Genomic DNA, 27709 nt, shown 5'->3' on the forward strand with positions numbered 1-27709 from the left:
TTTTATTGAAGCAAAATAGAATTATAAAATAAACAAATCAATATTCAAATTCTTCCAAATTGACATTTATCTTTTCATTTAAGTATTTAGCAAGTGCTTTTATTTGTGAAGCAGACAAAGCAATATTCAAACCAGACTTTATATTGATACTGTACCAAAAATGCATCATTGAGCCCTGTTCTCTTGCCGCATTATACACTTCACTATTAAGACGTTTCTAACGATATACCCAGAAAGAAATGGTGCCATCTTGTGGATTAAGAAAGTGATGTGTTTTCTTATCCTATTAGTCTAACAGTGGGCTTAATTAACATGCTACATATTAATAAGTAATAGTATCTGTGTATTGATTCTGTTTTACATCCAAAATATTGCAATTTTATACTGTATTTTTGTCTCCTATCCCCTAGTGCAGGTGCTTGTCACAACAATGCTATAAAAAACAGACCCATGTTAAACAAAGCAGTGCGCCCTTTGTGTAACACATAAAATATCTTGTTACTGTTTGCTTCAAAGAAAAGTCTTGAATCTAGTTTTTAGCTTGATAAGCAAAAGTTCTCTGTCGGACTGATAAGAAAAACATTAATATTAACATTAATATTAACCGTTTGAATAAGGTGATTTGTTACCGTATACAAAAACACACAGAGCTGATATCATCAGAGTGTAACTGACCAAATTATCACAGTTATGTTTGATATCTGTGGACCTCTGTGGGTGATGCATCCAGTCCGAGGCTTGGTGCCCCATGTAAGTTTAAAAAGCATCGAATAATAGACACAACAGCTCAGCAATGACAGTAATGACACTTTCCTGACTGACTAACACAGGATTTCTCAACCACGTGGCCGAGGACCACAAGTGGGCCGCGAAACATCCGTTGGTGGTCCTCTGACCTATACTAAGGAGAGCCAGTGGTCTGTAGTGGGCCTGAGACAGCAAAATAAGTAACTTAACAATAAAAAAGAAATATAAAATGTTTTCAGGCTGTTAACAACATTAATACAAGCCCAAAGTGCACAAAGGCAGCTTTGTCAATTTTTTTGCCTTTTGCCTCTAGAAGTAGGTCTTCATTCTTTCTAGTTATAAACAGGTGGGTCTTGAGGTGGCAAAGGTTGAGAACCTCTGGACTAACACTGTTGCCCACCGTTTGAATAAGGTGATTTGTTACTATATACAAAAACTGGTTAAGATAATCAGTGCTGTTTTCCTGTGTGTGTTGCAGCTGTTCCCTCAGATTGAGGAGGTGATGGTCCAGCCACTCAGAGAGTCCAGAGACAGATATGAGGAACTCAAACAAATTGACGATGCCATGAATGAGGTCGGACATCAGTAGTGGGGCGCTTGGAAACCAAAGCTTTGTTTTTCGCCCTCTCTTTCTCCCTCTGTTGCTCATCCTGTCTCTTCTCCCCTACAGGTGCAGAAAAAGAAGAGTGAGAATCTCACCATGGGAGGGAAAAAGAAATGAGGTTAGTGTTCACCAGTACTGTTTTGCATGAACTCCCCGCTGCGCAGGTTTTATTAAAATGATTATCAAAAGTCAATCATTTGTCACTGAGAGATTTAGTAAAATGTGTCAGACACTTCAAACTTCAGCAGAAAAAAACAAGTGCTGAACAATTTCTCTGCAACTCATGAGTAACTTTCAGTGTTCAAAGCAAAACTAGGCTACATAGGCTTAAAATCACATACATTTTCATTGGTTTTCTACCTGCACAAGCTAATAAAGTCTTGCATTTCACTTCATCAATGTCATCACTGAAGTGAAATGCAGGATTTCATTAGCTTGAGCAGTTGCCAGTGGTACTGACAAAGCAATATAGCATCAGTTTCAAACTGCCTAGTCCTGCAGAATATTCTGCAGCAGGCTGCAGAAGGAAGAACAAAGCTTCTGGTGCCCCTTATAGACCCTTATTAAAAGCACTTAAGAAAACTATGCCAGTACAGTTACATGTTGTTTGAAAAAGCATGTGTAGGCTCCAGTTTTCTCAGAGCTTCATAAAACCTGTTGGTACATATACCTGTTGTGTTTTAAGTGATTTCATTTAAAGAAATATATTAAAAATTGTTTCTGGGTTTTTTTGTGTTTTTTTTTTATTATTATATCCTTACAAAAGTATATTATACTGCATCCCAGGAATGTGTAAATGATGCCTACATCTAGTTTATATTCTGAAGAGGCCATAAATGAGCAACACTTACAAACTGCAGTCAGAAATGGATCCACTGTAAGGTTCTAAGGGTTAAAGCGTTTATCTAGAATTTGCTAAAACAGGACAACAAACTGCTCTTTACATTAGAGTTTACTAACTTTGGTTTAACTCACCAAGTACTTTTTCATGTTTTCACCCAGTAGGACATGCCATAACACAAACGCAAATAATAATACAACTGCAATAAATCCAGTTCAGGTGCTGCCTCACTGATAGTGCTAATACTGTCTGTTAAAGGGGAATTCCACCAGTTTTGCTAAATTTCAGCACAATTCAGTCATTGAGATTCAGTTGTGATCGGATGGCTCTAGCATGACTTTGTTTACATCTTAATGATTTAATTATGCATAAATTATGAAAAATTGATCAAATTCCCCTTTAATATGCCATAATTATAATGTTAATATTAATACACATAATAATACTACTGATAACAATAATAGTAGTATTAACACACACACACACACACACACACACACATATATATCTTCTAAGCTGCTTATCCTCCTGGGTCGTGGGGGAGCATATCCCAGCACTTATTGGGCAGAAGGCAGGAAATCACAGTTCATTACAGGGCAGTAGTAACAGTAATAATTCCTTATTTTGAGAGTTCATGCAAGATGCTCTGCAGATTTTTTCTTGTTTTCAGTTAGATTCAACTAAATATCTATGAAATGCAACTGAAGTTTCACCAGATGATAATGACAATAATCATAATAATAATAATAATAATGATAATTGTTTAGCAATCTTCATACGTAGAAATGCAAGTTAAAGAGCTTCACCAAAACAGATAAAACAAGCGCAAATGAAAGAACAATGACAAAGACAAAAGCAAAGGTAATTCAAGGTGAACATTTTCTGCAGTTTGTTATTAGAAAGAATTTTTTTTTTTGCATAAGGGAAGTGCAGTTATAATTGCATTGTCTTTATATGTTAACACTCATATGTTTGCTTAGAATGTATTGAAATGTTCAGTAACATAATTCTAATGTTTTTTGTGTTAGATTTTCAGTCATGTGAAGCCACTGAGGGTCCGGTACACTGCAGAATGGACAAACGTAGAGTGAAGTACTGACCAGACAATCCAAAGCCTCTTTCAGGGAACATGAACCGTGTACAGCACAGACAACGTCACCTGTCACTATTCTATAGATATTATTCTCTATTTGCCTTGTTTTTATTTGGTTTTATATATAAGATATAAATATTATTCAGGATGTACAGATTTTTAGTCACTTTTGCTCTTTACTACAAAAATAAAAAGTTTTACGTATAAAATGAAGATGGGTCTTCTGAGTCTTTTTTGTGCCTTTTGTCAGCATCAGTTGTATGTTTCGGTCTTTATTTCTAACACAATCTGGATTAATGCTTAATCTGTGTTTCCATGTATCAGGTTAAATACTGCTTAAATACTGCTGACAAAACAGTTTACATCTCTTGGAGTTCAGAAAATGTTTTGTTGATAAATCACTGGGTGGTGGTAGTTATGATGCTGTTATTATAAGATGACCAAAAAAGTTGATATAATCGTATGAATGAATGTATGATTGGTTGCACTTGTTGCTTATGCCAGTGCATGCTGGAACAATGTGAGTGGGAAGTAAGCATTTTGAATGAAGCTCAGAGCACTATGATGAAAACATGGTTATGCTATCAGTACCATATAACTATGCAAAGAACATTCAAATAGTTATCTGAGCTGTTGTGGCTCTATACTTAGTCATATGCAAAAGTTTGCCAGAGTCAAATTACCTTTTGTTGAATGTATAAGTGAATAACGTCCTCCACAGAGAACAAACCTGAATATGCCATTTTGTGCAAACTTTAGTGCACAATTTACATTTATTTTCTGAGTTTAACATATTTGGAAAAGAAATGTAATATTAAATGTGCCATAACATTTGCACAGGCCACATTTTGTTGTGTATTTCCCCCAATATGTTAATACAGCAAATAAACAGTAATTGTGTGTTAAAACGTGTAGACGTGTGTTCTGTAGAGGATGTGTTCACTTATTTCCACTTAGAAAATCAATTAAACATGTAATCTGACCAGAGGTGCCTAAACTTTTGCATATGACTGTGTATACTTCTTATTACTAAATCTTATAAGACCCCCCCCCCGGGTGTGTAATTGCTAAACTTTCCAGTTTATCTCTGCAGTTCCAGCAGGCACAACTCAGGGGCAATTAAAGGGGAATTCCGCCAATTTTTCAATTTTTCTGCATTATTCAATCATTGAGATGTAAACATGTATCTGAATGACATACACAAGTCATTCAGAGTGGTTTCATGTGAAATGGCACATTGTAGAGGAACTTACCAGCTTGGATTTCTTTACAGTGGTGGTGATGATAGGAAGCAGAGGTTGTGATATGTTCACCTCAAATATAGCCATTTCCTCAGAGTTTAGTTCTGACCTGCATCCAATAAGCTGCCCTATTCTAATACATCTGATCCAGCCAATCAGGGACTTAGGAAGAGGCTGATCAGCTGGAGCTGGTGAGGCAAACTGTGGTTGGAACTAGGCTCTGCAGGATGGTAGCTCCCCAGGACCGGGGCTGAAAAACACTGATCTACACCATTCAGACGTCTAGTTCCTATGACCACTACTGTGAACTATTCTGAGTCAGCAAGTTTCACATCAAACTAGTCTGAATGACTAACATCTTAATGAGTTAATTATGCAGAAATATTGAAAAATTGGTGGATGTCTCCTTTAATAATTGAAAATATTAACGCGTGTTTCGTGAAAAATCTAGTCATGAGCATAGAGACTTCTGACGGACACAAAGCAGAGCACCGTCATAGACAGGAATATGTGAAGTCTACAAGGAAATATTGAATGAAAAACATTTATTTTAAAAATTGATATTTCTATTTGCCTTTGTAAAAATAACAATATGCATTTAAATGCAGATGAAGGGAAGCAGAACTGAGATCTATACACACCAACCAAACCATCACTGGAATGTTCATCATCAGTGGGGTTAACATAAAAATCTAAATGCATCTCCCCCGGGTTCTAGCTGCAGTTTGGAGGCACTGGTTCACTTTTATTCTCCTTTTTGCTCTTCTTTGTTGCCCCGTTGGACTGCGGGCCATTTCCTCCTGTCCTCTTCTTACCCTCCTTCTGACCCTGCTGCTGCAGTCTCTCCTGCTTCTTCTGCAAATACGAGGCCATGTTGTCAAAGTTGACCTTGTAGAGGTGCTTGAAGCGGCTGTCCACCCCCACTGAGTCTGAAAGAAAGAGAGAAAAAAGGAAAGGAAGAGGGAAGCAAAAGAAGAGGGTAAGGCACAGACAGAAAGAAAGAGAAAATGAGGTACAAAAACAGATGGCTTAAAGTAGCTTAATGTAGTGCTGCACAGAGTGATAAAAATCAATAATGTGATACGTTCAGATATAATTATAGTATCAGATAATATTTAAAAATCTATTAATAAAGTACCTTTCATCCTCAGTATTGATCCTCTACGCTAAATGTCTCACCTGACATAGCTTGTTTTTATTGGACAATTTAGTTCAGTTGAGCTTCTCTTACAATTACAGTAACACCTTACACAGTGTTGTGAACAATAAACAAACTAAACTCATGATTTATTTAGTTTATATGCATTTAAAACTTCTTTTAAAACAATCAGTATCAGTCAGCAAATAACACACAGTCATATGCAAAACATTTGGGTGCTCTTGATGCATTCTAATGCAGAATTATTCTTTATTTGCTGAATTTAACATATTGGGGAAAAAAAATGTAAAATGTGACCTGTGCAAAAGTTATGAGGCATTTTATATTTATTTCCCAAATATGTTAGATTCAGTAATTAAATATAAATTTACAAATATCTGAATGTGCACTTGGACAAAGAGCTGGACTTGAGCTGTAACACTCTTGCAGCTCTAACAGTCTCGCAGTGTACAAGAGAGGCCAAAGCCATCCCTACTCCCTGAGGAGGCTGAGGTCTTTTGGTGTGTACACTAAGCTCCTATGAACATTCTACCAGTCTGTTGTAGCGAGTGCTTTATTCTGTGCTGTTGTGTGCTGGGGAAGCAGCATTAACAATAGTGCTCTGAACAAAATGAACAAACTTATTAGGAAGGCTGGCTCTGTTGTAGGAGTCAAGCTGGACTCTCTGGAAGTTGTGGCAGAACAGAGGACGCTCAACAAGCTGTTAGCCATATTGGATAACACCTCACACCCTCTGCATGCTACACTGGATAAACAGAGAAGCACATTCAGTGGCCGACTGTTACAGCTACGCTGCGTGAGATCTTTCTTACCCACTACTATAAGGCTCTACAACGAGTCTTCGTACTGCAGAGGTGGTACTGATCTCCTGCTGTGTGAACTGTGCTGAATCACATCACTATATCACTTCTCCTGTTAATACACACTGCAATATATCATAACCACTACTGTAATGTCACTTTCACTGCACACTTTACACTGTAATATCGATGCAACTCCGAGTCAGTTATGTCTATAATCATTGTGCTTTTAGTTTACCTCATACCACTGAGTGCCTGCTATCATGTAATTACAACAGTTTGTCTCATATGCCATGGGAATATGCAAATAGATATACTTTTATTTCTCTTGTACTTTAACTTATGTCTAGATTTATTTCTATTTTCTATTTTTCTGCACAGCATATGTAAGTTTATGTGCAATTATATGTCTTGCTACTGGAACACTGCAATTTCCCTTCGGGATTAATAAAGTTCTGTCTGTCTGTCTGTCTGTCTAAAATGTGCAAAAAAAATCTCTGCAGAGGATGTGTCTCATATTTGCAACATGGCGATCAAAGCAAGAAACTGATACCTTTACCATAATAGTAAAGTATAATAAAGTAAAATAAAATAGAAATAGATAAATAAGTACATAATTTATCAAACTTTAAAACCTTTGAGATGGCCCCAAATAACTTGAAATACTGAATAATCATCTGACAAACCATTTGGTGTCCAGTTTATAGTATTTCAATCTTTACTGGACAAGTTATAATTGAATAAAATAACAGCAACTATTAATACAACACGTAATTCCAAAGTTTAGAACTGTAGTGCATATTGTTAGATATATCAGCCAGTACTAGCATGAAGGACACAGCGAAAGGAGATTTCCTTTACAGTAAACATGACCAATGGGTCATTCTTTGTGGTTTCTGATGCAGTTTCAAACTTAAACCTTCTTAGCAGACACCTTACCTTTAAAGACGTCCCACTGGGTGTTGAGTGCTTCTGTTACTCTCTGTAGATCAGCACTTTCTGAGTCATTCTGCTCCACACAGACAAAGCAGCAACGTGAGAACTACATCACCAAATCAATTTAGCAGCTTCTACAAAAGTGAAGCGTGTGTGTACATACCTGCCAGCACTCCTGTGAGTGAGTGTACAGAAGGACGCTGTTGTCCTTGTTCTGCAGCAAGACCCAGAGTCGACCTTGATGGTCAAAGGTCATGTCCCAAGGAGCATGAGGCAGGGCAAGTTTGTTGGTAGGGGTCAGGAGCCCCCCTGACCCATCCTCCACCTCAAACAGCTGAATGCAGGGAAACCTTTAATGAAATAGAGATGAAAGCATTATTAATTACATTAATGCACACATTAAATCTAGTTATCATATTAGCATCATTTCTGGTGCTCTGCAAATGATCCCAAAAGTTTGTTTTTCAGGTGTTTTCAATTCAATGATATGTTATGAGCAGAAAAAAACAGTAATACACACCTCTCACACTGGGCAGCAACATGGCGTCCATCTGGAGAACTGATTATCCGACTTACAGCAAACCTCTGTGGCTGAAAAGGTGACATCACAATGTAAGTAATGTTTGCTGAAACGAAAACAATATGTTTGTCCATCACAACAGTACTAGCAATAAATCGATTAATCATTCAAATATATATTTTGAAAACTAATCCAAGCCCACTCTGAGCCCAAAGTCGTAAGTGAAACCTAATATGTTGTCAGGGCTCGTCGGTCTCGGTTCTGGTAGAAGTACATTATTTCATTTCCCTGGTCATATTAAGCTCAATTCATCAACCATTTAAAACTGTACCATTTAAAAGACAAAGCTTTTGTTTTCCTGTAATGTTAAAACAAAATATAATGACTTTTGCGTAACTATAAAAAGGCAACCCAATCCATCAGTGGGTAGGGAAAATAATATTAATAAATATAATATAAATAATAAAATTATGCTGCGCACTTCTAGATACTGTTTAGAATAATAAAATGAGTGATAATGAAAATAATTGAAATAATAAAAGATCATTTAATAGTTCAAAAATTATTATAAGAGAAAAAATAATTATCACATCGGTAATAAAGAGAAAAATGTAATAATAATAATAATAATAATAATAATAATAATAATAATCATAACAGAAGTAATATTAATGGGAAAAAAAAGTTTATGTCTGTGGAAAACATAAGCCATTTTTTTCCATTAACATAAATAAAGCACACTACCTCCAGTGAGTTTGTTGGTGGATTTAACGTTTATGAACAGCTTTGACAAGCCAGGAAAAATGTTTTGTGAAATTTGTTTAGTAAAACATTAGAACTCATAGAAACTAAGTGGGGGCTGAGGATGAGATATACTTAAAATATCTACACCTACTGTTACTGACAGGAATGCTGAAGTTCAGTAGATCATGGCTAAAAGCAAAAGTGATGTAGCTGCTCTGTCACCTTTTCAGTGTCCGTTTCGGAGCTCTGTGAGAAGCCGAGCTGCTTCAGGTCGAAGCCCTGTAACCTCCGGCCAGTCTCATAATGCCAAAGCTTCAATGTGCCGTCCTGCCAATGCAACACTGTCAGACTTACTGAGACTTAAATAACAGCTATTTAAACCTGTAAACGTAGAGTTGATATATACTGAGCAGTGAAGTCAAAGACAGATTTGATTCCTACCCCTGAGCCAGATAAGAGCCATTCAGGATGTCCAGCAGGGACTAAGAGTGCACTGACAAACCTGCGAGAGAAAATGAGAGAGGTACTCATCAGAAGATAAAAAGACAGGTGGCTTTACGAATGACCTCAGAAAAGGAACAGACACAGGAAAAACTGGTTTGGTCTGGTAGTTGTGTCTATTGATATAGTATCAAACATAAAGAATATGGGGTGACACTGCACACTATGATGTGCAAACTGTAAAGAGCATCTCCCCCAGTTTTACTGTTATATTTGTTGTGAATGAAACAGCAGAGGGCAATCATGCATGTCATGCTTACTCTGTGTGGCCCAGACAGAAGGCCTGAATGTTGTAAGGAGATCTGCGGAGGCTCACTCTGATCTTCTCATCTCTGTCTGCTGTAATGATGTACTTATCATCCGGAGACAGCGTCTGGAGAAGACATGGGTTATATTAAACCAAGCAGCACACAAAAGTTCTCAAGCTAATTCTGGATAGCCTACACAAGCTGCTTTTACATGGCTTATAGCTATCAGAAGAGCCCAAGACCTGTTTTAAAGATCCACCACCCTGTGGAATTCAGTCCCAAACAACTACCACTTCCTGCCAAGGTCTTCATGAGGAGTTTAATATTACAGGCGAATTCCACTGATTGTTCAAAATTTCTGCATATTTCAGTCTTTGAGATGTACACAAAGTCATTCAGAGTGTTCTGATGTGAAATCGTTCACTGTAGAAAAACTCACAGACTCATACATGTGTCTTCTGAGTTTTTACTAAACCTCAGTTCAAAACCATCATAAAACAATGTCTCAAGCATTAGGCAGTGTATTCAAAATTATTTTATGTAATAACTTTCTGTATGTGACCTCTTAGAGGCATTAAACTCTTCAGATGTCTGATTCCTATCACCACCACTGTGAACAATTCTGACTCAGCAAGTTTCTCGAGAACAGAACATTTTACACGGAACCACTCCGAATGACTGTGTTTACATTTTAATCACTTCATAATGCCAATTTTTTAAAAACTGGTAGAACTCCCCTTTAAAGCCAAGAGACATGACAAGGCATATCTTCAGAACATGGACTGGCACCCTAGTACTGTTTCTATTATACACTGCCTGGCAAAAAATTGGTAACATTGTGCATTTTTCAATTTTTTTTTTTGAAGGAATGTCTGATTTTCACTGTGACATTTCTAACAAATTTAAAAAAATAAATACAGTGTTTTATTAGCCTAAAACTATTTACTAATAATTTAAATATGTTGTTTAATTCTCAAGTTCATGTTCTTCAACGTATGAACAGTAAAAAAAAGGGCAAGATTTGCCTAAATAATGATTTGACAGTTCTGTCTTCTAAGCTATTGTTAAAAGTACATATTAAAACTCTTTTGGCCAAATGGTTGTTTAGACAAAGACAGGCTTGAGTGCTGAAGAGTGCAGACATCACAACAAGGGGATTAACTGTGTGGGGTTTGGCATTATTCCCAAGGTAGGGAGGATGTTCCTCCGTTTTTGTTTAATATATTAAATTAGCACCATCAACAAAGAGCTCTTGCTTATTTGTTTTAAAAACATTTTCAAAAGCAGTGTAAACAAATTTCTAAAGTCAAAGAAACCCAGTTGCTTACTATGGCCAGGAGCATCGAGAGATGGCCCAGCTTCAGCTCGCCTTGTTTCTGCGGCTCCAGAACAGAAAATGAGTAGACATCACCGGACTTATCTGCCACAAACAGCTCATCCTCAGCCTGACTGAACGCCAGGGAGGTGCACCTCCGCACAACCCACCTGAGGAATGAAAACATCAACATTCACTCTCTAATTAAATTTTTGATTCTAAAGAATTCATGATAATTACATATGAAAAGGAAACATTTTCAATGGACATTTCTTTAAGAAACCATTACTGTAAATGAGTGTGACTGAAGAACCTTTTCAAAGTTTAATGAACCTAAACATGATGTAAAGGTTCTACACCAATTAAAGGTTTTTCCTGGAACCGTAAGTTGATTTCGACCAGGGTGTCCAAACATCTCAGGAGGCCAAAGTACAACTTTCAAATTGTGTTTTTAAAACAATATTTTATTACATTATGCTATGTTTTTAAATACTTCAATATAAAATATTATTATAAATATAATTATAAACTAAAATAAGAATTTAACACATTATGCATAGTAAATGTTTGCTCACAATATGAGCCGTGGACCACACTTTGGCAGCCCTGATTTAGGCCAATAAAATTGGCCACGCTAATATGATTAGGATAGGCAGAGAAACACCCATTAGCATGTCTAACACACACAGGTAAAGAGTTTTGTTCAGTAACATGTCTTACAATCCTATAAGTAATCAATATACAGTATAACCCATCCTGTATTTTTATTTTTGTAACAAACGTTATTGAATTGTGTCATCTCACATGCTGAATGAGGTCATGCAAAATTATTTGACTTAATGAACATTTTGGTATCAAGCACAGTGATACTCTTATCAACATGGAGATAAAAACTGTTGTATAATGATAACCCTTATGCCAATACCTCGTACTGATGCACTGCCATGACGGTTGTGTGTGGAACAGAATGAGCCGTTTGTTGTCGTCTGTCAGAGCAGCGTATTTTCCTGAAGCTGACATGGTGCAGGCGAGGATCCGATCACTGCCCTTCTCCTCAGAGCCCCCTCCATCACTGTATATAGAGAAGTACCAAATATGACCATCATCTTGATTCAGCTCTCTAAGTTTTTTGTGATTTGAGCAGCCACTAGGGGAAGAATGTTCAGGTCATTTGTTCTATATAGAAAAAAAAACATTTACCTTTTATTCTCGGTTTCAGCTTCCTTTGGTTCCTGCTCCGCTTTGGCACAGTCAAACACGAACGCTTCCCTTTTTTGGAAAATATTACCAGACTGTGATAAACAAGCTAGTCAAAATCATCCAAAATGATGTAGTGATCAAGATGCATTGTCATATCAGGACTGCATGGAGTGCTGGCTTGGTAGGGATCTCAAGCTACAATCCTATTGACAAAAATAAGGACTGTCCCATAAGAGGACAGTTAAGACAAACCTCAACTTTTGGCTCAGGTTATCTATCCAACTGAGAAACTCAGGATATAAAATATTCTCCCAGAGGATCACAGCACTGTGCAGCTCAGTGTTTCCACAGAACTGTGTATTAGACACATCTCTATTGATGATCTATACTAAAAGAAATGCTACAGATATAGTTTATGCAGAACTATAATACAGACATACAGTACTAAAGACATCTTATCATTTAGTGTGCCTGCTCTAAAACATCCAACTCAGCTCTTTCAGCAGCTGGTTATGAACGCAGTGTTAGAGCAGTAAACAATATTCATGCACTGCAGCTCCTCCTAGTCTCCAGCTTGAGTACCTGATCTACAGTAGCGCGACCTCCATACAGAGAAAACCACTGGAAAACCCAATAACACATAGAACTGCTGACCTGCTTTCTCTGATGTTTACTGCTATTAAATATTGTGAGCTGCTCGTCAGCAGCCAGTCTCCAGAGCAGCACACGGCAGCCATGATCACTGCGAAACCACGTGGGGAACTTCGGTCGCCTGTTTAATACGCCATAAAAAAACCAGCTCTGCGGGGCGCGTCTCAAACGGAAGGCGGTGCCTGCTCCCTTGCTGCCTAACGAGTCAATGTCTAAGGAGATGTTTTTGTATGAAAGCTCTAAAAAACTGGTTTGAGACGGTGTAAATGTTGCGTGTTAATAATTAATAATATTTATATTATTAAGCAATAACATATGCACTACATAACGTACAGAAAGTTATAAACAAAACAACAGCACGCGACATAAATCATAGAAACATAGTGAGTGAACTGTCATATGTAACATTTTAACCAACAAAGGATACTTTCAAAAACATAATTCGGAGCCTCACATAATAGATTTATGTCCTTGCTCTTTTGGGTAAAAATCATATTCATGTTTCTAAATGAAAAAAAGTTTTTCAAAAAAATGTTGATTTGTGTCTTCACTCGGTTCCTTCAAAGATTCACATTTATGAAGAAATTTAGCAAACAGACAAAAAACTGTATATGTGCATGACTAACCTATACGCTCCATCCCCTTCGCTCGTTTTTCTTTCTTTGTTATTTATCAGTCTGTTTCTGCATTGCCTTGCATTCTTTCACTGTTAGTTGTAATGATACTTGTGTAGTTTCACTTTGTTCATCCGTTTTCATCAAAGTGTCCCATTTTTCGCACTGTAATTTTTGTTGAAAAATACAAAACTTCCAAATATCGTCCAGTTAGTGGCCCCTCAGCCAAATTAGGGCACATAAGCCCCCCATTTCAGAACTGTTTAACCACAAACAAATAAAAGAACAGAAAAAGATCAGTGTGTGCTTGTTTTAGGGCGGAATTATTTTTATTTTATATTTTATGTTTGTTTAACACCGCATTTAAATTTTCACTACAGTGAGCCAAGATGCGCAAACTGATAGACGCTTCATGGCGTCCTGCTGAAACACGGGCTCATTTCGGTGTCCAGAGTCGCAGCAAACACAGTTACGTTGTGACGAACTGTTGTTTCGGTGCCCACGACGTTGTCACAACATTGAAATGTTGAAAGTTGTGACAACGTTGTCTGACAACATTGTGACGTAGTGTCGACGCCGTCAGTGCGCATTCACAACCTTCCAGAATCCTCAGAAGCTCCATGTCGTGCATGGAACTCTATGGAATTTTGCTACGGCGACGTTCCTGAATAATGACGTTGTGACAACGTTGTCCGGACAACGTAAACAGCACCACCTTCTGACAACGTTGTAGCAACGTTATAAGGCAGCAGACAGCGTTGTGACTGTTGTGTGTTTGCTGGGCTGTAAGGGTCTCAGATAAAGAGTTCTCTGTTATTTCAGAATGTCTTGATTCTTGATTAGGCAGCGTTTCCTCGGTTTGAGACGCATCCACAGGGCCGGAGCGCGACCATCGGTGTGTACGGGGGGGGGGATTACAAAAATAAGAAATCCCTGAAACCAGATTCGTGTGTATTTAATGTTTACAGAAAGACTTACAAGTTTGCTCTATAACGAATTCGTGAGTGGGAGTTAATAATGACATTTAGGATGAGTTTTTCTGTAATCGTTGTATTAAAGAGGCAGGAACGAGAGCACTATGGAGGGGGAGGGGGAGGGGGAGGGGTCCGTAAATAAACAGTGAAAGGGGGCGTTCATTCAGTGTAGAGGCATTTTCACACAAGTGTGGACAGTTAATGTCTTAAAATCTTCCTTTCCGCTCCTACACGCAGTTTGGTCATTTTTAGACGTCCGTTTAAAGTCTGTCCTTGGAGGACTTGCAGCAGAAGCTCTCATCTCATCTGCTGTTTGTTGTTGGATTGGAGGGTAACGTTAACTTTCTTGGTCCAGCTAAATTGAATAACTTCCACAAGAGCCAATTCAGTGCACACCGGATAGTTAAAGGAGAACATCCAGAACACAGAACATCCCACACTCACTGTGAGGCATATATATTAGTATTGTATAATGGAGTTGTCTCTCATTTTCTCAGTTAAATAACCTAGCTAGGTTAGCTGGTTGAAGGTACTAATGCAGCAGCATACTGATAAACTGACTAATATCCAGACTAATATAATTCAGATGGCTTTTGGAAAGAAGGACGTTTAGCATTAAGCAAAATCGTCATGTTTCCACAGGGAGAGGTTTTTAGAGCTCAATCATGGCGGCTTCCTTGCTCAGAATAGGTCGGCTTGGATCTCTTAAGGTAACAAATTTATGTTATTTTACGCCTTTTTGGTAGTTGTGAGTTGCCTGTGAATGATTTGTAGTGTTTATATATGTGAATGCTTGTCTTAACGACTGTATGCTTTTTGAATGAGCTCGTAAAGCTGTGTCTGAAGTTGGATCACTATCCGCCAGCTTCTTGATCGAATTTTCCCGTTCCACCTTAAATGGTGCAGCAGTTACATTCTGGCGCCTGAGGCTGGGAATGTAACTGTTGACCCATTTAAGGTAGAACGGGAAAATTCCAATAAGAAGTTGACTTCAGCTTCGTACTGAAGAACCTGTACGCTATGGAGTCCCGTCCAAGAACAAGAACAAGCTGATTAGTGAGCCATGAACCGGTGTGAACTGTCTGAAACCCTGACCTTCTGTAACAGTAATGCATTCACACTTTGATAAACTCATAGCTGACAGGTTGCCTTGGTTCTAAAGTTTGTACCATTACGAAGCTCTTCCTCTGCCGTGTGAAGAGAATCAGACACAAAGCAAAGACAAAAGAGCCCAGTTTCACCAGTTTCACTGCAAAATGACTTGCTGTTTGCGTCCCACAGTGCAATACCTTCCATGTGCTGCTGGTGTTTGCAGTTTATAATGCATTCCTACGCCAGAAGAGCTTGTTTTGCTCTGAAACTGTAAAGGAACACGCTGTACTTTTTTTGGCTGGTACTGACCAACAAGCACAGAGCAAGTTCATGTTTATACTGACATCACTGTTCAAAATTTGGGTTCACATTTTTCAGTACACACTTAAAAATGATGGTTCTCCAAGGTTTATGGTAAAGAAAGTGGTTCTATATAGAACCATGAACTTTGCATGATTGAAGGTTGCTTTGCATCATTAAAGTGTTCTTCAAATTTACGGAAAATGTTCTGAAAAGGGTTCTATCCAGCACCAAAAAGTGTTGTTCTGTTATTACGATGTCAAGCCTGTAAAAAATAGAAGAACGATTTTTGGTGCTATATAGATCTATATAAAACACATTCTTCATCAAACTGAAGAACGCTTTAATGATGCAAGGAACCCTTTAATTATGCCAAGTGTTCTTTGAATGTTTATGGTTCTATATAGAACCATTTTCTTTACTAAAGAACCCTTAAAGAACCACCTTTAACCAGTCCTTCATTATGAGAGTATGAGTCTACCACTCCACAACTTAGGTTTCAGCTAATTAACAGGAAATTGTTTTTAAAAAGAAAGAAATTTAGTTGTGTCCATGATGAACAGAGCTGTAGAGTTCATAATGACTTAGAAAGCTGTATAGCTTTGAGAATGAAGTTATAATAGAAGTAAAAGTGGTGGTCAAATCTAGAAGGAGATCACAAAATTACTATGAATAAATAACTCTACTGTTTATTGTTTATCATTTAATAACTTATTGGTGTTCCCAAAAAGCTTGAAATGCTGAATCAAACATCATAAAATACATTCTAGTGTATTATTATTATTATTATTATTATTATTAAGTAAAATAACTAATATACTAATATTTTTGCTCCTTTAATTAGGTTCTGCAGTTGGAGAGCTGGAGCGTGTTAAGAAGAGCGCCAGCAGTTGCTCTCAGTTCAAAATCTGGGGACAGCAAGAAGTCCAAAAAGACCAGAGGTAAATACCAACAGATCATGGTTTACGTGTTTCGAGATCACTTTCTAACTGGATGTACATTAAAGGTGTAATTGTTGTTCCAAAGCTGGTACCAGCAACCTTAATATGTGTGCAAAGTTTCTCTTTTATATATTTGCAGAATAGTTGTGTTTATTTCTCTGTATCTGTAAATGCTGAATGCAGTTTGGGTTCTGTTCCACTAGTTCAGGAAAAATCTGTTTAAAAATTGAATTAAGGAGACTCTGTGGTGGGGGGGTGGGCTGCTTAAAATTGATCTGCTAGATTTTTTGGCTAAACTGAACATGAAGAAACACAACGCTTAGCTGAAGACCCTTTGTAGGCCACCAGTGGTTCAAAGGTTATACTACTGAAGAACTCCTTTATGACGTGTGCTATCTCCCTCAGATAACTTTAAAGTGAAGAGGAGCCTGTCATGTTGAATTTCCTTGGTGACTGTGTGAGGAAGCCTAAATGAAGAATACTCTTGATCTATGGGCTGGACATGGCCTAGGAGAAAGTAAAAGCTGTATTATTTTCCAGTTTGGGAACAGAAGACTTCAGAAGCAGCCCAGGTGGAATTATTTAGGAACCACTATGTTGTACAATGCCAAAGATAGTTGTGGAATGTCACACCCTGTATGGTGCTCACTTAAATGCCATACCATGTTCACATAGCAGTCCCAACTGCTGCAAACAAGTATTGGGTTACCTATGGTTATAGCCCACGTTCCGTAGCAGAAGTAAAATACTACATCACTGAAAAGCATACAACAGTTTGAGGACTGCAGTATCTAAAGATGGCAAGTGGTACATATAAGGTGGTGATGTGTTCTGTTCTTCCTACTGGGGGGTGACTACATGTTCATTAGCATGTCACAAGAATGGCCTACCTTTGCCACAAAGTTGGACAGGCTTTGATAAGCCACTTCAAGATGATGATTCTTTGGAAATACGAGCAGTAAAGACAGCAATTATTCAGCCAGGCTGTACTATTCTACACTTTATGAACAGATGTAGCCCAGGTGGAATTAGTTAAGGCATATATGTTGCTACATTAGTTGTGGAATGTTACTGACCGCAAGGGATTGTCTTCTGTGAAACACTGAAAGTTTTAGCTAGGAGTGTAACAACACTCGAAAGCTCAATTCAATGTGGTACTGCTGTATCTCGACACCATACATTTTTCAATACAGCAAACTTAAGAAGTGCCTGAAAATATGCCTTGCATTCGTATGTTAATTATATGTTAAAGTTAAGATGTTTGCATAATGCACACAGCTTACATGTATGCACACTAGGGGGTGCAATGATACACATTTTCAAGTTCAGTATGATTTTTATTTTGGGGTGATAATTCGATTAGATTTTCAAATTTCGATTATTTTATGTGTTATAAATATATTGATTCTAGAGAACTCTAACTGTGTACTACACAGATTGGTTTGGCTCTCTAACTAAATAAACCCCAAAAATCTCAACCCCTACAATTTGTACACGTGCTGTAGGAAAACAAAAAAACAGTTATTCCAGTGGGTGTGGCCATATAATCAGACCTGCCCACTTTATTCTGATAGGATGCACCCAGATACCAGTTTTGATCACTGACAGTGGTTTCCATGAAAGACTGTAATAGAAAGACACTCAGAAGTCACCAACAGGTGCATCGGTGCCCTTTATTTATTTATTTATTTATTTAGATACAATTTCAAATTCAGTTTCTCAATACTGCGTTGAAATTGTTACGCCTTTAGTTTCAGATGTGAAAGAAATGTTAATGGAATACTGATGGGCTAATCTGGTTAATTCAGAGAGGCCAGTGAGAACTCCTCCTGGAACAAGACATGGAAAAGGGTAGTGTTCCAACATCAAGGAATACAATCTTCCGTCCAAATGTGGAATTTCGAATGAGCAGCAAAGTTGAATTCAAGTCTGAATTCCACAGTGATTTTGTGAAGCCAACACCTAAACTGCATTCCTCAGTTTTTGCAGTCTTCTGTATAGCAATGAGAGAACAAGTGAAGTTTTGTTGTTTACCGCTGAAGCACACCTAATTACACTGATCTGTTAATTGCCAGCTTTAGTGGGTGTGTTTGAACAGGGGAACCACTAAATTGTGCTGGATACCGGCCCTCCAGGACCGGAGTTGTACTCACCTGAGTTAATATCTACTTTTATTCCAAAAACTCAGAGTATATTTGTTTTCTAACAAATGCGATGTTGTCTCCCTCTTGCTATACAAATATGAATGATTGTGTGCTGGTACCATACTTTGATTGTTTTGCTTTGTGTTTTGATGCACGTTAAATGATTGTTTATCTCGTTCATGCTTATAGTATATATGGCTTCTTTCACACTATTAAGATTTCTTCTCTACAGTTACAAGGTTTTTTAAGATTGACATGTGTAACCAGTAACAGTACAATGGAATTCTTTCTTCCACAGTTTTTATTTCTTCCTCAGCCAGGATGATCTACTGGGGCAAACTGTTTTAATGTTCCTTTTTATTTCTCTTAGAATCGATGAAAGACTGTATTTTGGTTTGCTGTCTCATTAATCTTCTTATGATTTGAATTTATCCTGTTAAATTGTGTTTTGTAACAGTGATTGGCAAATATTTTAACCAAAAGTGACTTGTTTTTAGTCACATTCTTAAAAACTTGGAGGGGTATGTTGTAAAACAGGTTCTTGTTGACCAGATTTTTCATATATGCAAAGCAGGTATCAAGAAGGTAGACATTTAACAGCAGGACTGTTGAGATTAATGAAATTGTACTATGACTTTAAAGAAGGACAGTTATTAATGTATCTCTCTGATGATCAGCTCAGTCATCTAATTGTTTTGAAGTAGTTTAATTGAGCAGACTTCTCTTAGTTCTTTTAGTTAGGGAAAAACTTGAGAGACTAGGCTTAAGATACCAAAGCTGCAAATATTTGCCAGGAAAAAGATCCCTAAATTGGAAAAATTAAGCCACTAGACATGGACCATGGAGTTAACCCTTAAAGCTAAGTTCACCAGTAGCTTTTCAGTTGAGTCTCTTAACCTTTTGTAATTGATCCCTCAGTTACCGTACCAGAAGCACCCAAAACTACATTACTCCTGTTTTATAATATACCCCTTATGCCTTGTTTGCAAATGTGTCAGGGCTTAGATCGTTGATCTGATGACTTTTTGCTGATGGCAAAATGATAAATTACTTGTGTCCAGTGGTTTTCAGTGATTCAGTCGGGTCAGATGATGCAAGACATGAATAAAATACTTGCCTCATGTTAACCTTCCTTCCCTTCCGTCTCAGAAAAGCCCACAACGAAAACGTACTTCGATATAGAAAAACTTGTCCAACACAAATCCTACGTGGAATTGCCCAAGAAGGAGAATGTAGCGTTAGCTGCTGCCGCCGCTGCAGAAGCCGCACCTGCTGTTGCTGCCCGTGTGTCTGAACCTGTAATTCCTGAGACAGTTGCAGCTGCTGCAGCAGCAGTACAAGCTCCACCTGTTGAAGCGGCTGCTCCTGTTGCTGAAGCAACTGCTGCCCCTGCACCTGAAACTCAAGCTGCTTCAGCCCCTGCTGCAGAACCTGTAACTGGGCCTGTTGCAGAACCAATTGTAGAAGTCGCTGCAACTGCTGCCGAAGCTCCCGCGCCCTCTGCCGAAGCTCCCGCTGCAGAAGCTCCTGCGCCCTCTGCCGAAGCTCCCGCTGCAGAAGCTCCCGCGCCCGCTGCCGAAGCTCCCGCGCCCGCTGCCGAAGCTCCCGCGCCCGCTGTGGAAGCTGCGCCGGTTGTGGAAGCTGCGCCGGTTGTGGAAGCTGCGCCGGTTGTGGAAGCTGTCACTTCTGAAGCTACATCTGCAGAAGTGGCTGAGGAAGCTACTGCACTTAAGTCTGAGATTGGTGCCTCTACAACTGAAGCAGTTGTCCCTGAAGCCCCACCTGGAGAAGCAGCAGCACCTGCACCAGAACCTGTAGCAGAAGTGGCAGCGCCTGCCCCAGAGCCTCCCGTGGAAGCAGCAGCACCTGCACCAGAGCCTCCTGTGGAAGCAGCAGCACCTACACCAGAGCCTCCTGTGGAAGCAGCAGCACCTACACCAGAGCCTCCTGTGGAAGCAGCAGCACCTGCACCAGAGCCTCCCGTGGAAGCAGCAGCACCTGCACCAGAGCCTCCCGTGGAAGCAGCAGCACCTACACCAGAGCCTCCCGTGGAAGCAGCGGCACCTACACCAGAGCCTCCTGTGGAAGCAGCGGCACCTACACCAGAGCCTCCTGTGGAAGCAGCGGCACCTACACCAGAGCCTCCTGTGGAAGCAGCAGCACCTACACCAGAGCCTCCTGTGGAAGCTGCAGCACCTGCACCAGAGCCTCCTGTGGAAGCTGCAGCACCTGCACCAGAGCCTGCTGCAGACCCTGCCCCTGAAGTTCCTGCGCCAGCCCCTGAAGTAGTCCCGGAGGTTGCAGCCCCTGCAGAAGTTGTCTCTGAAGCTGCAGCAGAAGCTCCACCTGCCCAAGAGGCTGAAGCGGCCCCAGTTGCAGAGGCAGTGGTTGATGCAGTCATAGAAGCTGCTGCTGAAGCGGTAACTGAAGTAATAGCTGAAGCTGTCCCCACTAAAGCTGTTGCAGAAGTAGTGGAGGCCGTGGCTGAAGCTGTAGCCGAAGTTGTTGTAGAAGCTGCTGCTGAAGTTGTGTCTGACGCGGCCCCTGCAGAGGAGCTGGCAGACGCCGCTGCCATTATAGCAGATGCTGCTGAAGCTCCTGTTGAAGTCGTGGAAGCGCCTGAGGGTACACATCCTCCCCCTTTAACCCCTCTTCTGTCTACTACTTTTTTGGAGTCATTGAAATATAAACAGCTACTTTTTTCAGTTTATATATGGGTCATATACATTTTAAGTGGCTTAACTTCAGACAGCAAGGCTTTTAATTTAGCTTGTCATAACATTGTGTTTTTAGCTGTCTGTAACACACTCTTTAGACAAACTAGTAGTACCATGCAGCCATGTAGACTCAAGCCGCTCGAATTAGGCTGCGCTCATAATCTAAGTTGTGATATGGACAGCAGCCTGTTTGTCCCCAGTGTTCAAAGGTCATTTCATAACTTTTGGTCTTCTGCTCTGTGTTGCTATACAAAATATGGAAGTTTAGATAAGAACTGCAAGCTGAACAAATCTGACCTTTGAACTAGGAGACTCTTCCAACAGCGGACAGTTCTTCTGTCTGTGTCGTGGCTTGGGTCATGAACATAGTCTAGCCAGCCCCACTCACTTTCCCCTCCTGCATTCCACTCATCATGCATTTACATATTGGTGCATTTATGCATTTCTGGTGTTTGTGGCTTTCTCACACCCCTGCCCTTTTCATTAAGTGATTGTTTTCACTGCATTAGCTCACATTGCATCATTTGTTAGTCATTGATTTGCATCGCATCTTTGATTTGCATTAATCTTTGCTTTTGCTCCATGTTCTGCTTGATGCCAGTAATTTGCAAAACTCATTAAAGGGGAAATCCAACTTTTTGCTAAATTTCTGCATAATTCAATTGCTGAAGTGTAAACAAAGCCGTTCAGAGTGGTTTAATGTGAAATGGTTCACTGTAGAGAAACTTATTGACTCTTATTGACTCTTATTTCCTTTACATCAGTGGTAATGTGAACCAGGGGTCACAATGTCTAAAGCTCCAAAAAAGCTATTTTGTTAGTATCCAAAGCCACCAGTGAGCGTACGTGTGTCTTTGGAGTTTTTATATGTAATCTTGAAAATCTGAAAATGGTAGTAAATCAGAAGAAATTAAGTTATCAGTTTGCCTAAGAATGCCCTGCATGTATCTTTGCACTGTGTTTTAGGCCTTACCTCAAAACTGTTGTAAAACAGTGTCTCATTAGACAGGCATTGTATTTGTAACCATGTTGTGTCATAACTTTCTGTTAGGTGCCGGTTAGAAGCATTAAACATTAAACAATAACTCTAATGAGACATTTATTAGAACTATATCCATGTAGATTTGTCTTACAAAACAAAACGTTCAGTACACATGTAGCATGGCCTTAAATTTGTTGGACCACTTTTGATGTGGCACAACCCTATTATGTTCCAAAGGCAAATATCAACTATTAACCACAAATAACTGAGATAATATAGATATTTTTTGTATTATATTAGCTATTTTAAAAATAAAATGTGTAATTCTCCTGGTAAAACAGATGGCATGCATTTATATGACCCATGAACAGTACATGCATTGCCAAGCAGCAAACAGAACACAAGGGTTAAAAGCTTCAGAGGTCTGGTTCCTATCACCACCACTGTGAACAATTCTGGCTTGGTACGTTTCTCAAGAATGGAGCGTTTCCCAACAACCCACTCAATTACTGTGTTTACAAACAACTGAATTATGCCTGCATTTGGTGGAATTTCCTCTTAACTGCAGCTTCTTTGTTTATCTCCCTGTCTATTTTTTCCTTTCCTCCTTTTTCTGTTATTTTTCTGATGCTCTGCTTATTTGCTTTAATTTCTCCACCTTTGCATCCACTGAGCAATTCTTATACTTGCAGTTGTAAACTTTCTGTTTTTGCCGTAAATATACATATTGTTATTATATATTTAATTGTTATTGTATAATTATTATTTTTTGCTCTGTAATGCTAAAAGCTAAGTTTCCTTTTCTTTTTTAATGCTAAAGTTAAACTTTTCTTTTTCATGTCATGTTAAAGGTAATGTCACGGTTATGATGGTGGCCCTGAAGTCACTGTCTTTCATGTTCATTGCTTTTCTTATAGCGTTACCTTGAATCGGATGCTACAGTATGAGTATGATATGGAAGTGTTTTGTTTTTTAGGATACAACTTCATACTCATCCTCTCTTCCTCCTTTGCTCGCTCTCTTAAACATTTGTGTTCGTACCTCACTGTTCTTCCCTGGGAGTCGCATGATATCAGTAACCAATAATATAGCCTCTTTCCCTCTGTATGGTGGTGTATGTGTGAAAGATGGATATGAAAATGTCTACTGTTCCTCCCCCACTATCCCAAGGTGGTGAATCACACACTCAGTGAGTCTGAGTTTGCACTCTGGTTGCTGTGTATGGAATGCAGGTTATGTTTAATTCAAAGGAGTTTCATTAAATTTAGTTTAAAATGCAAGAACTAAACCACACATAACTACGATGAACAAAGCAAGTTTTTTGCTTTTACTCTCAAACTGCTGCAGTCACTTTTCCTGTAGATGTAGATGACACTGTTACTCACAGCCTGACCTGGCCTGGTTCCCCAAAAGTTTCACAGCATGAACATCATTGTTAAGTGGTTGAGCTACAATCCGACTACCTTCTCTAATTCTGTGGAGCATTTGGGGAATCAAGCCTTTGTTCTTTACTTAGTCCTTTAGCGCCCCAGGCCAGTTACTGCTTTTCTGTATCTACTGCTTGCAGTAGATACTTGTTTTGTGCTTGTTTTGTGCAAGGTTTTATATCGGTTTTCTGAAAAGTGTTTATGTAGGAAAATAAAGATTTTGTAATTCAATGACATGCCTACGCATCAGTATGCAAGAATTAATAGTAATTGTTGTTTTTCTTTGACCATCAGCTGGTTTGGATCCCATTCAGAAACTCTTTGTGGAAGCAATCCGTGACTACTCCTCAAGGAGCATGTAAGTCTTGGGCCCAATCCCATTTCTTCTTTTTACCCCTACCCCTTGTTTTCGAGTGTCACCCTAACCCCTTGGAACAGAGTTACAAAGGGTAGTGGATAAAATCTTGCCCTACGAAATGGGACAACCCTCAAATTAAATGACTTCATTAACAGGCTACTAGCGGTGCTCTGTAGGCGACCCGGCCCGACTTCAGTGATAGCAGAAAAGGGAAAAGGTCAGCGACCTCGCTGCTGGGCTTTAGTTACATTTAAGGCATCATACACTTTCAAAGAGGGGGATAAGACAATTATTTGTTATTGCCCACCGCTAATTCATTGGTGATATGAAGCTGAACTCAGCTATTCACCAGGTTCTTGTTCGAATTTTCCCGTTCCACCTTAAATGGTGCAGCAGTTACATTCTGGCGCTTCAGGCGTCAGAACTGCTGGACTATTTAAGGTGGAACGGGAAAGTTAGCTAGCTAGCTACCAAGACATTAGCATACTTTTAGCGATTTCATTTTTTATGCTTGTTATGAAGAAAATGACCATAATACATTAAAACGACATTAAACTAAGATAATACAAAGGTTATCGTAATTTTTTAACAGAGAAAATTCTCACATTTGTAGGTTTCTTTGGTCGCTCGCGCAGCCATCTTGCCGTTCATAACACTGTTTGGAGTGTTGCCTGTGAAAAACCTCCGTTTGGAGGGCCATATAGCTCTAACACTTCGCCCTACCCCTCTATCTTAACAAAAATTGGGACACCCTACCCCTAGACGTGAACGTGCAAAACAGAGGGCTAAGGGCTAAGTGGTAGGGGCAAGGGGTGAAATGGAATTGGACCTTTGTGTTCTTTCGTACAGGTGATGAATAAGACTGCTTATTGAAATTCAGCACTTTTGTCGTACTCACCAAATTATTATCAAGTAAATTTCCATGTCATTCAGTACAAAATTTTAATACTAAGGTGGTCGGTCTTGTACTGTGTTCACATATTGGCGTTGAAAACCCACCGTTCAATGGCTCATAGCAGAATTGATAAAAGTCCACGACCAACAGCTGCATGTGGCCATGTAAACGTTGACTTGGTGATAGCATTACTGCCTATGTGTGGGGCGATGCCATTCATTTCGTTGAAGTTCAGGATGTGATGTACATAATTGAGTATGCCTTGGATTTAAGTACAAGCATTTAATGCCCTAAAAAATCGACAACCACTGCTGCAGCCCATAGCTACTGTTGGGAAAATTGAGCTCTTGTTGGAACATGGCGACTGGCGGTGGCAAAATTTTTCATCACTGTTCAATTAAATACAATAGAGTATCCGGTTTGCTGTTATTTATCTACCAGCAACATGTAAGTGCAGCATTAGCATTAGTGATCCAAGACCTGCTTGCTCCAAAATCTACACTGCTGATTGACTCTCTCAGTTGTGGACTATATGCGTGTTATTAACATCAGTGCTTCTCGATTAGTCTGCAGTCAGTTACAATCTGTAAATATATCCAGCACCTCAAATTCATTTGTCCTTTAAGCCACACCCCCTTTCAGTTTGTTATTAAAAAGAAGGTATTGAAAAATAACCTTTTCAAGGAATCAGTATGGAAGTCAAGGTAGTGGTTGTGGCGTCAGTGTTGGTATCTGTACTGATACAGAACAATACACCCTGATGACATAACTATTGCATTTTTTTCTTTAATTTACTTTGCATGCCTGACTGCTTTTTCCTCTACCATCAGGTCTACTGGTGGCCTAGTTGATGCAGGTCCTGAGTACCAGAAGGCTTTGGCTGAAGAAATTGCCAAACTGCAGCGGTTATATGGTGGTGGTGACTTGACTTCCTTCCCAGAGTTCAATTTCCCTGGTGAGTCAACACGGACTATCTTAACACCATAGACTGATTTCATTTTTTTCCCTTGCTTCCTGAAACTGACCTCAGCTCTGTCATCATTTATTAGAGATTATACACTGTAAGTCCAAAAGTATTCAGAAACATCTAATTAGCGAATCTGGAGTGATGGAGCACAATCCAGTACCTTTGAGAAGAGTTGGAGTGGCACTATTGATCCAGAGCTGATGATCCAACATCAGTACCTGACTTCAGTAATGCTCTTGTGACTGAATGCAATCAAATCCTCATAGCAGTGTCCCAATACTAAGTGTAAAGTCTTCCCGGAAAAGTAGAGGCTGTTACTGCAGCAAAGAGGGACAAACTCCCTATTAATACCCTTGATTCCAGAAGAAGCATTGGATAAGCAGGTGTCTGCAGACTTTTAGACATGTATGTTACAGGGCTGTCCAGTATAAATATATAATATGAATTTGCAAAATATTGGCCTCTGTATTATTCACACTAATAAGCTAATAGTACCTACCATATAGCTGCACTCTGTAGGTGTACAATTACTGACTGTAGCCCATCAGTTGCACAATTTCTCAGCTGCCCTGTACCTCATTCTTAATTGGAGAGGCAGCCCCTGTTGACCAGAGATGTCGTTTGTATGGTGGGCCATTCTCAGCACACTCCCATGACACTGATATGATAGTATGTATACTGCTGGTATAAGTGTGTCAGGCATAGCAGCATTGCAGAGGTTTATAAACACTTCACTTTCTGTCCACCACATTAGACACACTTAGAGTAAGGCCTGGACTAAAACTACATTGTCTTTTTATTTCAGAGCCCAAACTGGATGAAGTCTCTACCAAGTAAAGAGCCAGTTCCCGACGTCACCCTCTCCTGTGCCTAATTGCAATAAATATGATGTCGTCAACCCTCTTTACCCCTGTCACCCTCTTGCCATAGATTTGTTACAGATATTTTTGTGAACCTTTCGAAGCCTTTTTCAACAGTCATATGCAACTAGTTAATAGATGTATTGAGTGCGCAGTTTGAAAGGGATTAGCACTGTAGCTGTGAATTAATGCGTTTGCACGCTGTAATATTAGGCAGTATGGTTTGAACTATGTGGAAAGGTTTTCTGTCTGGTCTCTCTGTGTATCTGACCTTGCTGGTGATCTAAACTGTGAAATACAATTTTCTGATCTTTATCTTAAAGTCTCTTTATTTCATATCTTCCATTTGTTTAATTTTTTTAATCTCAGCCTGTGAACATTGTTGATCCAAACAATTGGAGCAAGTGATGTATTATGACAATAATGATGAATGCCAATGTAATATAAACTACTAATAACATACTAATAACTACTAATGTACATGCATGCTGAATTTGACCTTGTCTATATGAAAGTGCTCTTACATGGTGAAATGTACAAAAAGCTGTTGGTTTTTGAGTTTTTATAGCACTGCAAACATCATAACATGGATTTTGATATCAGAGAGAGAAAAAATGTTACATTGGTATTGGTATTAGCCAGTACTGAAAGTGTCAATATTAGTATCAGAAAAGAAAATGTAATCTCATGCCTAACTAAACAGACTATAACATCCTCCACAGCTAGTAGCTTTATCAAAAACCTACCAGATCTATCAGATTCTATCAGTTGTCTGCCTGAACCTACCAAATTAGATATGACTGAGTGCTTAGCAGATACATTTTGTGCTACTTTAGAT

At 39.1% G+C, this 27709-nt stretch overlaps 3 protein-coding genes across 7 annotated transcripts in view; 2 read left to right on the forward strand and 1 right to left on the reverse strand.

Moving 5' to 3' along the window:
- The window catches only part of pde9a (phosphodiesterase 9A), a 48795-nt gene extending 45297 nt beyond the window's left edge, over positions 1-3498 (forward strand). For 2 of the 3 annotated variants that reach the window (XM_036570302.1, XM_036570284.1), the window contains exons 17-19: positions 1226-1321; positions 1418-1469; positions 3221-3498. In XM_036570302.1, coding sequence (XP_036426195.1) covers positions 1226-1321; positions 1418-1468 — 147 coding nt within the window. In that variant the 3' untranslated portion in view covers position 1469; positions 3221-3498. Of the gene's footprint in view, positions 1-1225; positions 1322-1417; positions 1470-3220 lie in introns of those variants that run through there. The other variant, XM_036570292.1, reaches the window with a different exon arrangement.
- On the reverse strand, positions 721-12701 carry wdr4 (WD repeat domain 4). 3 transcript variants are annotated; one of them, XR_005007252.1, is made up of 12 exons: positions 12604-12701; positions 11950-12018; positions 11675-11821; positions 10763-10919; positions 9447-9559; positions 9127-9187; positions 8899-9012; positions 7942-8015; positions 7585-7771; positions 7425-7494; positions 5168-5455; positions 721-1411 (listed from the first exon to the last, which is right to left on the reverse strand). XR_005007252.1 is itself a non-coding variant. In XM_036570327.1 (11 exons), the coding sequence occupies exons 1-11, from the start codon at positions 12684-12686 to the stop codon at positions 5241-5243; spliced, it is 1278 nt and encodes a 425-aa protein (XP_036426220.1). In that variant the 5' UTR covers positions 12687-12701; the 3' UTR covers positions 5055-5240. The 3 variants fall into 3 exon arrangements, 2 of the variants coding, with proteins under 2 accessions (XP_036426220.1, XP_036426208.1); XM_036570327.1 differs by lacking the exon at positions 721-1411 and having other exon boundaries at positions 5055-5455; positions 7942-8012; positions 8908-9012; XM_036570315.1 differs by lacking the exon at positions 721-1411 and having other exon boundaries at positions 5055-5455.
- Positions 12702-14306: 1605 nt separating this feature from the next.
- Positions 14307-27186, forward strand: si:ch211-140m22.7 (uncharacterized protein LOC570370 homolog). Its single transcript, XM_036574870.1, has 7 exons — positions 14307-14519; positions 14831-14898; positions 16425-16521; positions 19815-21290; positions 24086-24149; positions 25875-25999; positions 26817-27186. Exons 2-7 carry the CDS (start codon positions 14854-14856, stop codon positions 26846-26848), a joined length of 1839 nt encoding a protein of 612 aa, XP_036430763.1. The 5' UTR covers positions 14307-14519; positions 14831-14853; the 3' UTR covers positions 26849-27186.
- The last annotated feature ends 523 nt before the right edge of the window (positions 27187-27709 follow it).

The sequence above is a fragment of the Colossoma macropomum genome, unplaced genomic scaffold, assembly GCF_904425465.1.
Source record: "Colossoma macropomum unplaced genomic scaffold, Colossoma_macropomum, whole genome shotgun sequence".
NCBI lineage: Eukaryota > Metazoa > Chordata > Actinopteri > Characiformes > Serrasalmidae > Colossoma > Colossoma macropomum.